The sequence below is a fragment of the Mastomys coucha genome, unplaced genomic scaffold (genome assembly GCF_008632895.1).
Source record: "Mastomys coucha isolate ucsf_1 unplaced genomic scaffold, UCSF_Mcou_1 pScaffold5, whole genome shotgun sequence".
Lineage (NCBI taxonomy): Eukaryota > Metazoa > Chordata > Mammalia > Rodentia > Muridae > Mastomys > Mastomys coucha.
The window spans coordinates 76,140,069-76,157,599 of record NW_022196911.1 but is presented as its reverse complement, the minus strand read 5'-3'; the positions used below and the strand labels follow the sequence as shown (position 1 = coordinate 76,157,599).

At 43.5% G+C, this 17,531-nt stretch overlaps 2 protein-coding genes across 6 annotated transcripts in view; one reads left to right on the top strand and one right to left on the bottom strand.

Moving 5' to 3' along the window:
• The window catches only part of Znf207 (zinc finger protein 207), a 14,547-nt gene extending 9,358 nt beyond the window's left edge, over positions 1–5,189 (bottom strand). For 4 of the 5 annotated variants that reach the window (XM_031350958.1, XM_031350961.1, XM_031350960.1 and 1 more), the window contains exons 1-2: positions 4,973–5,189; positions 1,878–2,004 (exon numbers count right to left, since the gene is read on the bottom strand). In XM_031350958.1, the coding sequence (XP_031206818.1) occupies positions 1,878–2,004; positions 4,973–5,013 (168 nt within the window). In that variant the 5' untranslated portion in view covers positions 5,014–5,189. The remainder of the gene's footprint in view (positions 1–1,877; positions 2,005–4,972) is intronic. The other variant, XM_031350959.1, reaches the window with a different exon arrangement.
• Positions 5,190–11,483: 6,294 nt separating this feature from the next.
• CUNH17orf75 (chromosome unknown C17orf75 homolog) overlaps positions 11,484–17,531 on the top strand; it is a 17,237-nt gene continuing 11,189 nt past the window's right edge. The window contains exons 1-5 of the mRNA XM_031352884.1: positions 11,484–11,674; positions 12,639–12,719; positions 13,823–13,948; positions 15,442–15,585; positions 15,937–15,994. Of these exons, the coding sequence (XP_031208744.1) occupies positions 11,535–11,674; positions 12,639–12,719; positions 13,823–13,948; positions 15,442–15,585; positions 15,937–15,994 (549 nt within the window). The 5' untranslated portion in view covers positions 11,484–11,534. The remainder of the gene's footprint in view (positions 11,675–12,638; positions 12,720–13,822; positions 13,949–15,441; positions 15,586–15,936; positions 15,995–17,531) is intronic.

Genomic DNA, 17,531 nt, shown 5'->3' with positions numbered 1-17,531 from the left:
AAAAAAAAAAAGAAACCTAAAATTATGAAGGCCCAGGGTCAGACTGTCAGCAGAGTGCTACAAGTGCATACAAACATCAAAGTGTACTATATTTACTTTTAAAATTCCTTTCATTCAGAATAACAAACTTACTATTGCCATTTCTTTTATTAAGTACAGGAAAATCCTACAACACAAAGGTCTTTCATTTTGCTATTCCTTGCAAATTATTCACTTCTTTTCAGATCTCATCTGATAGCTTCCTAGTCTTATTGTCTTGTTTTCATTTTCTCTATCATTTATAATGAGACAGACCACTTTGTCATTTTCTTCCACAATATAAACCGGTTCCAGGTCAGTCTAGTCTACAAAATTAGTTCCAGAACAACCAGGGCTACAGAAATAAGCCCTGTCTCAAAAAACCAAAGAGTCAGACTCCTAGTCCTCCCACAAACTCCAAGTGAACACGCACAAACAATAAACTAATGAGGCTGGATGGAGATGGTTCAGAGGTTAAGGACATATACTACTGCTCCTGTAGAGAAATAGGCTTTGGCTCGAAGCACCTATATATAGGTCACCACTATCTGTAACTCCAGGTCTAGAAGATAACACCCTCTTCTGGCTTCTAAGGCCAACTGTGTACCGGTAATTAATTGTCAAGTAAGCTAACATATAAAAGATTCGGGGCACAGGGCAGTGGTGGCACACAGCTTTAATCCCAGCACTCGGGAGGAAGAGGCAGGCGGATTTCTGAGTTCAAGGCCAACCTGGTCTACAGAGTGAGTTCCATGACAGCGAGGGCTATACAGAGAAACCCTGTCTCGGAAAAAAACAAACAAACAAACAAACAAACAAACAAAAAGATGCGGGGCTGGAGAGATGGCTCAGTGGTTAAGAGCATTTTCACAGGTCCTAAGTTCAATTCCCAGCATCCACATGATGGCTCTTACCATCTGTAATGGGGTCAGATGCCTTCTTCCGGTGTGTCGTAAGGTGGCTACAGTGGACTCATATACATTAAGTAAATATTTTAAAAAAACATATAAAGATGCATCTAAATGGTTCCTATAATAATGCAAAGGAGAAAAAGGGTAGTACTAAAGATCAAATCCAGGGCCTCAAAGATGCTAGGCAAAAGGTCTACCATTAGACTACAACTCTAGCTTTTATATAAACTATGACATCAGGATGCAAAAATACAAATTCTGAAGTTTTCATTATTTCATTTTGAAAAAACTCAAGAGAAGCTGGAGATCTCAGAAGTTAGAAGCACTCCTGATCCCCCAGATGACTTGAGTTCAATTCCTGTCAACCAAATAAAAGCTCATAGCTGCCTGAAAATCCAGCTCCAAAAAACATCCCCCAGCCTCTCCAAGTACCCACAGGATGTGTACAAATCCACAAAAAAGGAGGGGAAAAAAGCAAACAAGCAACTTAGACATTGAACACCACAACAATACTTCCAAGCAGGGTATATTCTAGCATACTCATCATACAAAAAAACTGAATACACTGAGCACTAATAAGGCAGAGGAAAGAGTATCTTTGTAAATATGAGGGTAGCCTGATCTACATAATAACATTCTAAGTCAATTACCTAGGATAAATACTAAGTAAGAACTTGTCTTGAAATTAACAGTCAAGTCTACTTATCTTCTTAGTGGCCAGAGAACAGACGTGGATCCTAGGTAGGTACTGCTGTGCTAACCAAGTGGGTTCTACCCCTACCACTTCAGAAGAAAAGAGGATAGAACACATACCGACCGGGGTTTTTAAGTAGATTTTGCTACTTACCCAGTACATAAACAATAAACCGACCTCCAAAGACAAATTCAGTATTATTCATGTGGTTACAAATTACAATGGGACAAGTTAAAAAAGAGAGAAATTCTTACCTGCATGCAATGAATAGCTAAACCAGGTCCTGTGTACAATTTCTTATGACATATATGACACTTAAAATGCTTTGCTTTTTGGTGCTGTATAAGGATCTTCTCATCATCAAAATCTCTGTTACAATACCTGGTCAACATTAAGGTTAAAAAAACTGCACAAAAAATAACCCCACTGCCAACAAAAGCAAACAAATGTTGGGTAGATACTACCTAATTAGAAGTTAAAGAATGCCGAAAATGAAGACATATGCCTTTAAAATCCTAGTTAAGAGATGAGACAGGGCAGGGAGGTGGTGGTGCATGCCAGCACTTTGGGAGGCAGAGGCAGGCGGATTTCTGAGTTCGAAGCCAGCCTGGTCTGCAGAGTGAATTCCAGGACAGCCAGAGCTATACAGAGAAAAACTGTCTCAAGGGCTACATAGTGAGCTTCTGCCTCAATATAAATAATACAACAAAATGCCTTTCATATAATGGGAAAATAGGGGTAACTTTAAAATGACTCTGAGGTTAAGAGCACTTGCTGCTCTTTCAGAGTACCCAGATTCTATTCCCAACATCTACAACACAGCTCATGACTGGAATGACATCTCCAGATAATCTAACGTTCTTCTGTCCTCCAAGAGCACTAGGTATACAGACAAACATGGTATAGGCAAAACACCACAAACAAAAATTCTAATAAGAAAGGAGGGAACTTTATAATTCAGTTTTAGTATTATTATTTGGAAATTACACTAATCATGTACTTCCTGGTCTGAGAACACAGCTCCATTTTTAGGGTACTTGTCTAGTATGCAAGGGGCCTGGTCAACTCCCAGCAGCTCAGATGATGGGTGTAGGGCACACCTACAAAGCCCCAACACAAGTGAAGGCAGGAGAAACAAGTGTTTATGATTTTCAGGACTGTGGTGGTGCATGCCTTTAATCCCAGCACTCAGGAGGCAAAACCAGGGACATCTCTTATGAATTTGAGGCCAGCTTGATCTACAGAATAAGCTCCAGTGCAGCTAGGGTACATGGATGAACCCTGTCTTGGAAAAACCAAGAGTTCTAGTTTTGTATTCCAGCATAACATGAAGCCCCGCCACCAAGAACACACACAAAATTTTGACCTTTAAATCATTATTTCAACATTTACAAATGTACAAGCTAAGAGTGTCAGTTCGGCAGTAGTGCCTTTAATCCCAGCACTTGGGAGCCAGAGACAAGTGGAACTCAAATTCCAGGTCCAGCTACTCTACAGAGCAAGTTCCAAGAGTCTGAGCCACAGAGAAAACCTGTCTTGAAAAACCAGCCGGGAGGGTGGGGGTGTGGGGCGCACGACAAGCCCGGCAGTGGGAGGCAGAGACAGGTGGATTTCTGAGTTCAAGGACAGCCTGGTCTACAAAGTGAGTACCAGGACAGCCAGGGCTACACAGAGAAACCCTGTCTCGAAAAAAATAAACAAACAAACAAAAATCACACAAATAAAAGGAGTTCCATGAACAAGAAAAGGTTAACCAAAATCAAATGAGCCAAGACCGATGGCACACTGCAACCAATCTGTGGCAGGAATGAATATATCTGAACTAGACAAACTTGGTACGTAGGCTAAGAGCTTAATCCCAAATAAAAATCTTTTAGCCCGGCATACCCCATGCTTTTGATTTCCAGATGCAAAGGCAGGTAGACATTTATTCTGAGTGCCAGGTCAGACAGTAAAACTAACTCAAAAAATTTCTTTTCAAAAGAAAAAGCAGGGCGGTGGTGGTGCACGCCTTTAATCCCAGCACTTGGGAGGCAGAGGCAGGCAGATTTCTAAGTTTGGGGCCAGCCTGGTCTACAGAGTGAGTTCCAGGACACCAGGGTACACAGAGAAACCCTGTATTGAAAAACCAAAAAAAAAAAAGAAAAAAGAGAAAAGAGAAAAGAGAAAAGAAAAAAGCAACTTCAAACTGGGGAGTGATGATCCACGCCTTCAATCCCAGTCCTTGAAAAGCACAGACAGCCAGATCTCTGAGTTGGAGGCCCAGTGAGCAGAGCGAGTTCCAGACAACCAAAACCCCAACCCCAAATAAAAATAGAGAAAGAAAAGGCAACTTCACGACAATTCATTAAATATACAATAGAGTTGAAACTGGGAATTCATATTCGATTATCCAACTCACGACAAAGAGCACATTCAACAAAATTTCTTCCAGTTTCATTATTAATGTATGCATTCAGGATAGAATGTGAATTCGAATGTTTAATCCACAATACTAAGAGTTCTGTCCTCAAGCCGGGCGGTGGTGGTGCACGCCTTTAATCCCAGCACTTGGGAGGCAGAGACAGGCGGATTTCTGAGTTCGAGGCCAGCCTGGTCTACAGAATGAGTTCCAGGACAGCCAGGGCTACACAGAGAAACACTGTCTCGAAAAACCAAAAAAAAAAAAAGAGAGCTCTGTCCTCACAAATTTTTTTTCTATGAGTGCATTAAATAATTCGTGACGGATTTCTAGCTACTTGACTACTTTAATAACAAACCTTAAGACTAATCGTTTTCATATAATAGATAAAAGAACAAATTTAACGTAAAATACGTTATCCAAAAAACACGAGAAATTGCTTTCCTTCTCAACAGTTTAACCAGTCCTACAAAATTGGGTAACAGATAATAGAAACTCCGCCCAGTTAAGCAAACGCTTCCCCAAGATTAAGGCGCCATAAAGAGTCGCGGAAGCCAATCCTCTGCCATGGGGGTGGGGAGGGCTATTCACAGTTCAATTATCCAAGGAGTCAGTACATTTACCCCAAACTCAAGTCCCTTTGTGGGGTCTTCAACGAAACAACAGAGACATGAATTCTTTGGGGCGACTGCACTTGGGGGAGGGCTCCAGGCCCAATGCTCGCAACATACAAGCTCCTGAGTCACAGAGTCCAACATCACCAAACTCCGGAGCCTGCCCGCCCTAAGAACCCCATTTTACAAGAAACCAGCCCAAATCCTAACCCAGCTACCACAACATGCAGGCCCGGCCGGACCCCGCCAACAGGCCTAACCCAAACCTATCAGACTTGTGTTCTCAAGAAGCGACACCCACGCTCGGCCTCCACGTCAAGCCCACAAAGGATACCAGCACCACGGCTTTAGCTGCTTCTTCTTCTTGCGACCCATAACTGCGCCCTACAGATCAGGCCGAATGGAGGCGAAAACAAGCTGGAAAAAAAAAACAAACAAACAAACAAGAGAACCGTACAGGTCTCCGAACCAACCGCCACCACCGCGTCCCGCAGGAAACAGACACAAAATGGCCGACACCCTCGTTCTATCTTCACCTCCCGTCAGCCACCGCGGCGAGAGCTGGGCGAGTCACGTGACGCGGGCTTCAGCCCTGAGTGGCTGAAGAGGCGCTGCCGCCATCTTACAGGGTTAGGTGGTGGTGGAGCTCCGGTACTGAGTACGCTGATCCTGTAGCGTTTGGTTCAGTGAATAGGTCGGCTATCCCGTACGCAAATTGAAGGGAGAAAAAGATTACGAGTACAATTAAGGATAGGTTAGAAATAAATAAAGATAATTGCGACATGGTCAGTTTGGGTTTTTTTTGTTTGTTTTGCTTTTGTTTTTTGAAATAGGGTCTCTACGTAGCCCTGCTGATATAGGAACTCGCTATATAGACCAAGGTGGCCTCAAACTCACAGAGATGCGCCGGCTTCTGCCTGCCAGCGACTGCTGGGATTAAAGGCACACGCCTGGATTGTGACCTGGCCAATTTTTAAATCTTGTTGCAGTTGCCTTTCGATAGTGGGGCGTTTTATGGACAAGGAAAACTCATCGGTTTTTTTTTTTTTTTTTTTTTTTTTTTTTTAGTGACAGTCTAGGAAGCAGTATGGGTCAGTTCCGCATTAGTGATAAGGGGAATGCGAAGTGCTTCAGAATCTCAAAAGGAAGGCAATCCTAAAGCTGCCTCGGGGAACATAGGAACGTTTAAAAAGATAAAAGAAGATGTAGTGGGAGGAAGTTTAAGTTATCTCATTACTTGGGTCTTGTGTCTGTTGTCCCAGCACTCAGAAGGCCAAGACATAAAATGCTGTGAGTCCAAGACTTGGAGGCTAACCTGGGGAACTAAGCCTGACTTTGTCTTTGAATTAAAAAAAAAAAAAAAAAGGAGTTCCAGGCCAGCCTGATCTACAGAGTGAGTTCCAGGACAGCCAGGACTATACAGAGAAACCCTGTCTCAAAAAATAAACAAAGACCAAAAACCAAACCAAACCAAGCCAAAACCTCCTTATGTGCCCCCACCAATATAAATAAATGTTTTTTTAAAAAAAGAAAAAAAAAACAGGGGAAAAAAAATGCAGTGAGCCAAGCATTCTGGAAAATGTGGCAAGGAAGAGTATAAAAGAATTGAATGTTGTGTATGCTGAAGTCTCTTGAAACCACAGAAAGGTTCTCAAAACATGTTGGTGGGGCATGCCTACAACCAGGGAATTCCGGGATGCTGAGGATGGAGGATCCAGAGTTAAGGTGTAACCTCAGTTACATAGTGAGTTAGAGACCTGCCTGGGATACCTGTGGTGGCGCATGCCTTTAATCCCAGCACTTGGGAGGTAGAGACAGGCGGATTTCAGAGTTCAAGGCCAGCCTGGTCTACAGAGTGAGTTGCAGGACAGCCAGGGCTATACAGAGAAACCCTGTCTCAAAATTAAAAAAAAAAAAATAGATAAGTATCCTTTGAAGAACAAAAGACTCTCCCCACAGGATGGGTGAAAATATTGTAAACCTATATCTGAGAAGGGGCTTAGGTCTACCACAAGCACACACAGCATCTCAGTGATAAAAATATGAGTCCACCCTCCCAGCCTGTGAGGACAGAGCAAGAGGTCATCATTCCAAGAACAAGAAGAGAGAGGGTCCCTTCCTGACACCACACCTGCCAGGGCCTCCATCTGTAACTTCCTGTCTTACAGACTGGGAGAACTAACTACATTTCCATGTGTATTTGTTCTTCAATTTGCTTGTTTGTTGAGAAAAGGTCTCACTTGTGTATCCCTGGCTGGCCTGAAACTCACTCTGTATGCTAGGTCTGCCTTGGACTCAGATCTACCTTTGAGTGCTAGGACTAAAAGTATGCACTACCATTCCTGTTTTTATAAATGACCCAGTTTATGGTATTTTCTCATAAAAAGCCTAACAGACTAAAACAGAATGGTATCTAGCTCCAGTTGTTTCCACTATGACCTTCTTTGGATGGAGCACCAACCATTGTGTTTCTGACTCTTTTGTTTGTTTGTTTGTTTTTGTTTTCTGTTTTTGTTTTTTTTTTTCGAGACAGGGTTTCTCCATGTAGCCCTGGCTGTCCTGGAACTCACTCTGTAGAGCAGGCTGGCTTCAAACTCAGAAATCACCCTGCCTCTGCCTCCCAAGTGCTGGGATTTTTTTTTAAAAGATTTATTTATTTATTTTTTATGTATATGAGCACACTGTAGCTGTACAGATGGTTGTGAGTCTTCATGTGGTTGTTGGGAATTGAATTTAGGACCTCTGCTCTATCCAGTCAACTCTGCTCTCTCCAGCCCAAAGATTTATTTATTATTATAAATAGGTACACTGTAGCTATCTTCAGACGCACCAGAAGAGAGCATCAGATCTCATTAGGGGTGGTTGTGAGCCATCATGTGGTTGCTGGGATTTGAACTCAGGACCTTTGGAAGAGCAGTCAGTGCTCTTGCCCACTAAGCCATCTCTCCAGCCCCCAAGTGCTGGGATTAAAGGCATGCGCCACTACTGCCCAGCGTGTTTCTGACTCTTTATGAATGAGCATCTTCCAGACCCTGAACTCTTGTCCCCTCACTTTCTTCTGCCTCATACCTGTCTCAGTAAGAGCAGTTCCCTATGATTGCTGGTCTCTCCTGTTGACTTTCTTCAGTTCTAACAGATTTGTTACAAGTTATCTATATTAAAATCCATCTAGTGAACTGTCTCAGGTAGGCCACACTTTGCAGTCCTACCATAAATGAGAGGGGATGCTAAAGCCATTCATTTTCTCTTTCAAATAATAAACAGTATCTGTGGGTCAAGTGAGAGCACACAGATTTGGAATACTAATCACTCACTGTGTAGAATACAATAGAAAGGTCTCACTATGTAATCCTGACTGGCCATAACAATCTGCATGCTTATGGACATGCCCTCTCACACCTGGCATGCCTGACCTCAAACTCAGAAATCTGCCTGCCTCTGCCTCCCAAATGCTGGGATCAAAGGTGTGTGCTACTACACCCAACTAGCATGTCTGTACTTTAAAAAAAAAAAAAAGAAGAATATACTTTTTTAAAAAAAGATTTATTTATTATTATATGTAAGTACACTGTAGCTGCCTTCAGACACACCAGAAGAGGGCGTCAGATCTTATTACAGATGGTTGTGAGCCACTATGTGGTTGCTGGGATTTGAACTCGACCTTCAGAAGAGCAGTCAGTGCTATTAACCGCTGAGCCATCTCTCCAGCCCCAAAAGAATATTCTTGGGATTGGGGGTTGGAGAGATGGCTCAGTGGTTAAGAGTACTTGATGCTCTACCACAGGACTTGTTCTTCCAGAGTTCAGTTTCCAGCACCCACACCAGATGCCTTTCAACCTCCTAAAACTCCACTCCGGGGAAGAAGGCTGTCTTCTGGCCTCCACACTTATGTGGCATAGTCACACAGAGACACACACTGTATTAGTCAGGAATCTCTGACTATATTGAAAGGAGACTTGTCAGGCTGGCCCACAGGTCGTGGTCCAGGCAGTCCTACAATGGCTATCTATCTCAGGATGGAAAGGCAGAGAACCCAGTAGCTGTTTACTCCATTAGACTTTGTGTCTCAGCATTCCCGGTCTAAGCGAGGATTCCTGGGGAGTTTTGTTATCTTCAGTCTAGCTTGCAATCCTGAAGAAGCTGGATTTAATAATGTTGGGAGTAACAATAAACGTGCTAGCAAGGTGATAATAATCCCAAGATTATTCTTTTGGGGCTGGTGAGATAGCTCAGTGGGGAAGAGGGCAAGCAGGCAAAAAGCAAAGCGTCTTCCTTCCAAGTCCTTTTATCTGAGCTGCCACCAGAAAAGATGGCCCAGACTAAGGATGGGTCTTTTTTCCTGCTTCAAATTATCTGATAAAAAACAGAAACAAAAACAAAAACAAAAACAAAAACAAAAACCTCCTAGGAGTGTCCTGCAGTTTGGGCTTTAGTTAAATACATAGTCAAGTTGACAACTAAGATTAGCAAACATAAACAAATAAACATAAACAAACAAAAACAAATATTTAAAAAGAGACCATTCTGCCGGGGGTGGGGGGGACGCACACATTTAATCCCAGCACTTGGGAGGTAGAGGCAGGAAAATTTCTTAGTTTGAGGCCAGCCTGGTCTACAGAGTGAGTTCCAGGACAGCCAGGACTATAGGGAGAAACCCTGTGTCAAAAAAACAAAAAAACAAAGAAAAAGAGACCATTCTACCAAAGAAAAAGCCTTCAAAATCTTAGGGGAGCTTTTTCCAACCTAGAAGTCAGTGGCTAATAAGATCAATCAAAAATTACATTTGGGGGCAGGAGAGCTGGCTCAGCAGTTATGAGCACTGACAGGTTCTTCCAGAGGTCCTGAGTTCAAATCCCAGCAACTACATGATGGCTCACAACCATTTGTAACGGAATCTGATGCCCTCTTCTTGTGTGTCTGAAGACAGCTACAGAGTATTCATTTATATTAAATCAATAAATAAGTCTTTTAAAAAAGAAAAAGAAAAGAAAAGAAGGTGTACAGCTCCAGAGGAACACCTGAAATTAGTGGTAGAAGGGAGAGAGAGGAGGGAGGAAGAGAAAGAAAGAAAGAAGGAAAGGAAGGAAAGAAGAAAGAAGCTGGGCAGTGGTGGCACACGCCTTTAATCCCAGCACTTGGGAGGCAGAGGCAGGTGGATTTCTGAGTTCGAGGCCAGCCTGGTCTAAAAAGTGAGTTCCAGGACAGCCAGGGTTACACAGAGAAATCCTGCCCCGAAAAACAAACAAAAAAACAAAAAACAAACAAACAAAAAAACAATAAAAAGAAAAGAAAGAAAGAAAGAAAGAAAGAAAGAAAGGGAGAACAAGCAAGCAGGGTTAGACCAGGAAGGAACTGGAGACCATATCAGTTTAGATATATAAAGTATGCACCTCAGTCCCTTGTCACAGGCCTAAAATCAAACAGTATTGGATTAAAATAAACTAAAATTTTGTCCAATCAAGCCACACATGTGACCCATCCATTTAGTTTTTTATACAATTCCTTTGTTTTGTTTTGTTTTTTGTTTTTCGAGACAGGGTTTCTCTGTGTAGCCCTGAGTGTCCTAGAACTCACCCTGTAGACCAGGCTGGCCTTGAACTCAGAAATCCACCTGCCTCTGCCTCCCAAGTCCTGGGATTAAAGGCATGCACCACCACTGCTGAGCGTATGGTTCCTTTTTAAAAAAAGATGTATTTATTTATTTTATGTATATGAGTACACTGTAGCTGTCTTCAGACACACCAGAAGAGGGCATCGGATCCCATTACAGATGGTTGTGAGACACCATGTGGTTGCTGGAAATTGAGCTCAGGACCTCTGGAAAAGCAGTCATTGCTCTTAACCACTGAGCCACTTCTCCAGCTCTTTATGTATGGTTTCTAAACGTTTTGTTTGTTTAGGAATTCCTTAAGTTCAAGGATTTAAAATTCTCTCTCATGCTTTATTTAAAATTTGTGTCTTTATTGTTGTTGTTTGAGACAGGGTTTCTCTGTGTAGGTGTCCTAAAATTCACTCTTATAGACCAGGCTGGCCTCGAAGGATTAAAGGCATGCACCACCATCGTCTGGTTTCGTGCCTTTATTTTTATAAAAATGTATGCATCTTTATTGTACACTTTGTTCTTTACACATGCCTATGGAACCCCCATCTAGATCAACACATATAACATTTCCATAATCCCTTCTCAACAGGTTTTCCTGTCTTCCTTCCTTCCTTCCTTCCTTCCTTTCTTTCTTTCTTTCATTCTTTCTTTCTTTTTTAAAGAATTATTTATGTATATAAATACACAGTAGTAGCTGTCTTCAGACACAGCAGAAAAGGTCATCAGATCCCGATATAAATGGTTGTGAGCCACCATGTGGTTGCTGGAAATTGATCTCAGAATTTGTGGAAGAACAGTCAGTGCTCTTAACCGCTCTTAACCGTTCCAGCCCTATTTAATTTTTACTTAACTTTAATTTCGAGGCAGGGTCTCACTCTGTAGCCCTGGCTGGCCTGGAACTGGGTATGTAAACTAGGGAGGCCTGGAGCTCACCGAAGTCCTCTGCCTCCAGAGTACTAGGATTAAAAGAGCGCTCCATTAGGGCGGGCAAAATTCGTGTCTTTGAGCAAACTGTTACGTATTGTCACACCGAAAAAAGGCAGGAGAGCACCATCTTTAACACATACTGACTCCTTGACGCGTCAACTGGTTAAAAGAAAATGCAAGGGGTTCTCAGAGAGTTCCCCCCTGAGAAAAACAGGTTTCTCTAACCCAGTTTCCAGGTCCAGGACTCGGGAAGCTGCGGAACTCAGATGTGCGAGGGCGGGGAGGAGGTCGAGCCGACACACAAAGGACCGCTCGGCCGCGGGGGAACTGTTTATCGGGGACACAGGGCCGCGAGGAAGCTGCTGCGATGCTCCCGTCTTTGCAGGAATCGCTTGATGGGGATGAAAAGGAGCTGGAGAGCAGCGAGGAGGGTGGCTCCGCGGAGGAGCGGAGACTCGAGCCGCCGCCCAGCAGCCACTACTGCCTGTACAGCTTCCGCGGAAGCAGGTGCCCGCGCCCTGCCCGCTGAGCCTGCGGCCCCGCCGCCCGGCCTTGCACCCCGCGGTCCCCACTCGCCATCTCCTCTCCCAGCCAAGGTCTCTGGCCCGATGGGCCCTCCTGGCCTCAGTCGGTTCTTCCCGGCTCTTCTGGGTTTTTATGCCCGGAACTCCCAAGCCTCTGTCCTCTTTCAGGTCCTGTCATCGCAGCCCCTGACATCTGTTCATTGAAGTTTGCCTCTCTCTCCCCTCGGTACCCCCTGCATACCCCGGCTGACTTTCCAGGAGCCCTTCTCGCCCTGGAATATATTCTTTAAGATGTATTTTTAATTTTTAATTATGTGTTTGTGTGTGGGTATTCACAGATGCCCACTGAGGCCAGAGGTGTCAGATACATCTGGAACTTGAATTACAGCTGGTTGTGAGGTGCCCTAAGTGGGTGCTCGGAACCAAACTAGGATCATTCCCCCAAACCAGTAAGCGCTGTTAACCTCTGAGATACTTCTCCAGGCCCTGTTTATTATTTTTTATTTTAATTAATTTATATTTTCTGAATAAAAAAATACTTGCATTGGTGTTTTGCCTGCCTGAATGTCTCTGTGAGGCTGTCTGATTCCCTAGAACAGAAGATACAGTTGTGAGCTGCGATATAGGTGCTGGGAATTGAACTCGAGTCCTCTGGAAGATCAGCGATGCTCTTAACTCTTGAGCCATGTTTCCATCCCTTAACTTATTTTTAAAGAGGAATTTCTTCAAACTTTGGGGATATTAGGTCTTTTCTCTATTAGATACCCTGAAGAGAAAGGGGCCTCCTGTGAGCCCTCATTTATGGGGTTTCTGTTATGAGACTAGGAAGTGGAGGACCCATGCCATGTGGCCTTGCAGCATTTTAGCTCAGTCCTTGCTTTTACCCAGCTTGCAGAGGCTTGATTGACAGCCTATAACTGATAGCACTGTTGTATTGCATCTTGCAGAGTGACACAGAATCGAGGGGATAGTGATGATGGACGTTCAAGTGGAACAAATGCAGAAACTCCCTCTGGTGATGATTTCAGGTAAAACCAGGCTTAACTCACTTTGCTTTCCTGGGCTGTGCATATCTGTAGGTGTCAGTGGGGTGTCTTGTTGCCACTGTTCTTTCTCTGAGTCAAACCTTCAGCTCCTCCTATCCTCTAGTAACCTTTCCTGATCTTCTCCTTGGCTCTTAATTCAAGGCAAGAGCAGTTACAAATACTGGTAATGCTTTGTAAACCCTAGCCAAGCCCCTACCCTGAGCATTACCTAACTGAGATAATCATCTTCTTGTGGTTGTTGTTGTTGAGATAGGATTTCTTGAGATATAGCTCTAGCTGTCCTGGAACTCATAAAGTAGACCAGGTCTTGAACTCACAGGGATCTGCCTGCCTCTGCCTCTGCCTCCCAACTGCTGAGTCTAAAGGCCTGCGCTACCACCTGTGGCGAGATAATGATCTTTAAGGAGGAAAGGTTAATTTGGCTCAGTTTCAGTCTTTGTGGTTTCTTAACCCTGTGACCTGTGAGCCTGCAGCAACAGGAATTTATGGCAGAAGCGCCTGTTAACTTCTCGGCAGCTAGAGGAGAGATGCAAAGAAGGAGAGAGGCAGGCAGCTCCCAACCAACTGGCCAACCAGTCCGGGTTCTGATATGTTATTAGAGCCTGAGCTTCCGTCTACCTAATACAGGTTCTGATACTTCCAATAGCACTGTGGTCTGGGAGCCAAACCTGTCAAGTCTAAACAATGACCCTCTCCAACGGGGACGTCAAATAGACAGCTTTCTTTTCTTTTCCTTTCTCTCTTTCTCTCTCTCTCTCTTTTTTTTTTTTTTCTTTTTGCCAGGACTTCTCTGTGTAAGTCTGGCTGTTCTAGAACTTGCTTTGTAGACCAGGCTGACCTGGAATTCACAGAGATAAGCCTGCACTGAGTGGTGCGATTAACTAGCTGACTAGTTGATAGCATTCTTGAGACCCGAAGTTGATATGGCAATGCATAGCCTGGGGCAAGTTTGAGGTTAACCTAGGCTATGTGGCTAGTTCAAGACCAGCCTGGGTTACATAGGGGCCCTGGCTTTGGTTCATTATATCTGCATTATGGGTTTGAGTGTACCACTGGTGAGGAACGTGTGTCTTTCATTTGTCAAGCCTCTCCTTGGTGGATGCTAATCTACCCTCTGAAGTGGAGCCAGAGCTGCGCAGTTTCATTGCTAAGCGTCTTTCCAAGGGAGCATTCTTTGAAGGGCTGGGTAATGTTGCATCTGTAGAGCTGAGGTAAGTATAAAATATGCTGTCTCCTGTGTTTTTATTTCTGAGCTAAACATGAGAAGTGTGGAGAAACTCGAAGAGATCTAGACCTGCAGAAAACATCTTTGTTTTCAGTTCTCTGTCACCCCCTGCCCTTCCTCTCCCAGCCACAGCACTGAATCTCACACATAAATGTTATGAAATTAGACTGAGTAAGATTCTGGCACCCGAGTGTACTTTAGTCTGCTTTATACTTAGACAGAGGATCCCGAGCTGGAGAGGTAGCCTTGATGGAGAGCATATCCTGGTGTGTGCAAAGCCCTCTGTTCTTACCCAAGTGGAAATCGTATGCCCACGGTTTATAATGTGCTTTCACAAATGCTGATGTCGTTCTTCTTACAGAGAGAGATGAGCAGTTATCTTACTTTCCAGTGTAGAAGTAAACACAGAGAAAGTAACTTGGAAGCCCAAGGTCACAGGGAGGTCAGGCTTGCGCAAGTACCCTCAGCCTCATTCTAGCAGTCTTGCCGTTATACTCTTTTAGACGCGGCATTTGTGTAGGTTCCCTTAGGGGTGTATACCTCTGGCCCACGGAGAAAGCTGCTGGGTAAGCCTGGCACATCCAAGACAAAGGAAGATTAAAAGAGGGGGAACATGCTTATTTTTTTGTAAACATGGGCATTCTATGAACAAAGTTGAAATTTGTGTAGATTTTTCTTTAAACAATTAAAAAATAATTATGTATATGGGTATTTTGCCTGAATGAATGTGTATGCACAAGGGGTGTGCCTATTGCCTGCAGAGACCAGCACAAGGTGTGTGCCTATTGCCTGCAGAGACCAGAAGAGGGTGTCAGGATCACCAGGAATTGGAGATACAGATGGTTGTCAGCCACCAATTGCTGGGACCCAAACTTGGGTCTTTTAGAAGAGTAGCCAGTACTCTTTTTTTTTTTTTTTTTTGGTTTTTCGAGACAGGGTTTCTCTGTGTAACCCTGGCTGTTCTGGAACTCACTCTGGCCTCGAACTCAGAAATCCGCTTGCCTCTGCCTCCCGAGTGCTGGGATTAAAGGCGTGCGCCACCACCGCCTGGCGCCAGTGCTCATTTAAATGCCAAGCCATCTCCCTAACCCTGGATTTTTTTCACATAAGACAGTGGGATGCAGTAAACCTCTGTTAGAGAATGCAGTAAACCTCTGTTAGAGGATGGTTGGCTTGTTTTCATGAGGCAACGTCTTACCATGTAACCCTGACTGGTCTGGAACTCACAGAAATCTACCTGCATCTACCTCTTAGGGCTGGGGTTGGTGTGCATCACCACACCTGATCTATAGGCTGCTTAATTAAACCTCACCTAGGTCATGCTCCTTCTGCTGACATGAATAAGAGGAGAAGGTTGGGGAGCTCTGCATGAGGGCGATCTGAACGTGTTACCAGATCAAGACCAGGTTCAGAGCCATCTACAAAGTGAGGAGCGTGAGTACCCAGGTACTCCACTTTACTTTTTCCTTTCTTTTCTAGAATTCCAGGTTACCGAGTTGGTTGTTATTACTGCCTTTTCCAACAGGAAAAACTGCTTCCTGAAACAGGAGCAATGGAATCTGAACATAACCCTTCTGAATATGTGGTCTGCTTTTTAGGAGGCTCTGAAAAAGGACTGGAGCTATATCCTTTCTTTGGTTTTCCAGGTATCAAGAGGGAGAACATGGGGGCAAGTAGCAAGTGGCCTTTACCCATAAGGGCATGTCCAAATGTCATTTGTGACCATTTGAATAGGCTGTTTGTGTGTGTAAAAGAAAGGGAGAGACAGACACCAGACAGACAGACAGGATCTCACTTTGTAGTCCTGGCATGGAACTCATTATGTAGACCAGGCTGGCCTTGAACTTACAGCGATCCATCACCTCTGACACTGAGTGCTAGAATTAAGGGCACATGCCACTCCACTCAGCTGAGACTTTTTGACCGAGGTAAAATATTGATGGATCATTCTGTGTCTCTTCCTTAAGAACATACTTTCAGGCTTGAATTGGACAAGTATATTCAAGGGCTGAAGAATAACATGAATTGTGAGGTAAGGTGTCTGACTTGAGCTTTGTAAGACTAGAGTGATGAGTGTGAACATGCCATGACTGGTCACTTGGTAGACACTGACACTTGACTTCTAAATTCCTCACCTTGTGGGCAGTAGATCAGTGCTGTGTGACACAGTCAGGGAAAGCAGCTGTGTTATAGGTGCTTAATGAAGGTTTCATGATTCTACTTTTGATGTATTGCACCAATGAAAACTTATTTATTTATTTATTTATTTATTTATTTATTTATGTTTTTGTTATTTTTTTATTAGATATTTTCCTTATTTACATTTCAAATGTTATCCCCTTTCCTGGTTTCCCCTCCAAAAACTCCCTATCCCCAGCTCACCAACCTACCCACTCCAGCTTCCTGGTCCTGGCATTCCCGGAAAACTTATTAAATCCAATGTGGAAACCCACACCTGACATCCTGGCACTTGAGAGGCAGAGTTTTAGGCTAGCCTAGTTTACATAGCTAATTCTAAGTCTAACAGAGATAATAGTGGACCCCATTTCAAAAACAAAACAAGAAGCTGGAGAGATGGCTCAGTGGTTAGAGTACTGCCTGTTCTTCTAGAGACTCAGGTTCAATTTCCAGCACTCACATGGCAGCTCACAACCATCTATAACTCCAGTTCCAGGGGATCTGACATCTTCTTACCTCTTTGAACACTAGGTATACAAGTGGTAGGCAGACATGGAGACAAAATACTCATACAGTTAAAATAAATAAATAAATAAATAAATAAATAAATAAGACAGGTTATAAGATGGCTCAAAAGTAAATATGCCTGCCACCAAGTCTGACTGACTTGAGTTTGACACCCAGGACTCACATTGTAGAAAGAGACAATTGACTTACATGGGTTGGTCTCTGACCTCCTTGTATGTATGCAGGGCACATTCATGCACACACAGAGAGAAATAAAATGAAAAAGAAAGACAAATCTATGTAAAATTCACGCTGGAGAGATGGGGCTACACAGAGAAACCCTGTCTCAAAAAACCAAAAAAAAAACAAAAAAAAAAAAACAAAAACAAAACAAAACCCTATGTGAAAGCCAGTGGTGGGGTTAGCACTTTTATCTGGTTTCTAGGCACATAGGAGTCAGATCTTGGTTAGCATTAGTGGTCCATTAGAGATATGCTCTGCCATAGTCTATAGATACCAAGTTTTTTTTGTTTTGTTTTTTTGGAGTTTTTCGAGACAGGGTTTCTCTGTATCCCTGGCTGTCCTGGAACTCACTCTGTAGATCAGGCTGGCCTCAAACTCAGAAATCTGCCTGCCTCTGCCTCCCAAGTGCTGGGATTAAAGGATACCAAGTTTTAGAAACATTTCATTATTTTATGAATTGGTCATGTCTATATTGAGTATAACTAAACCTGTCAAAACTGTGTTTTCGAGCTAGGTGTGCTGCTGTGTGTCTATACTCCCAGTACTGGGAAGGTGTAAAATAGGAGAATCAGGAGGCTAAGGCCAGACTCAGCAACAGAGAATTTGACACCCACTTGATTTCTGTATGACACTGTCTGAAA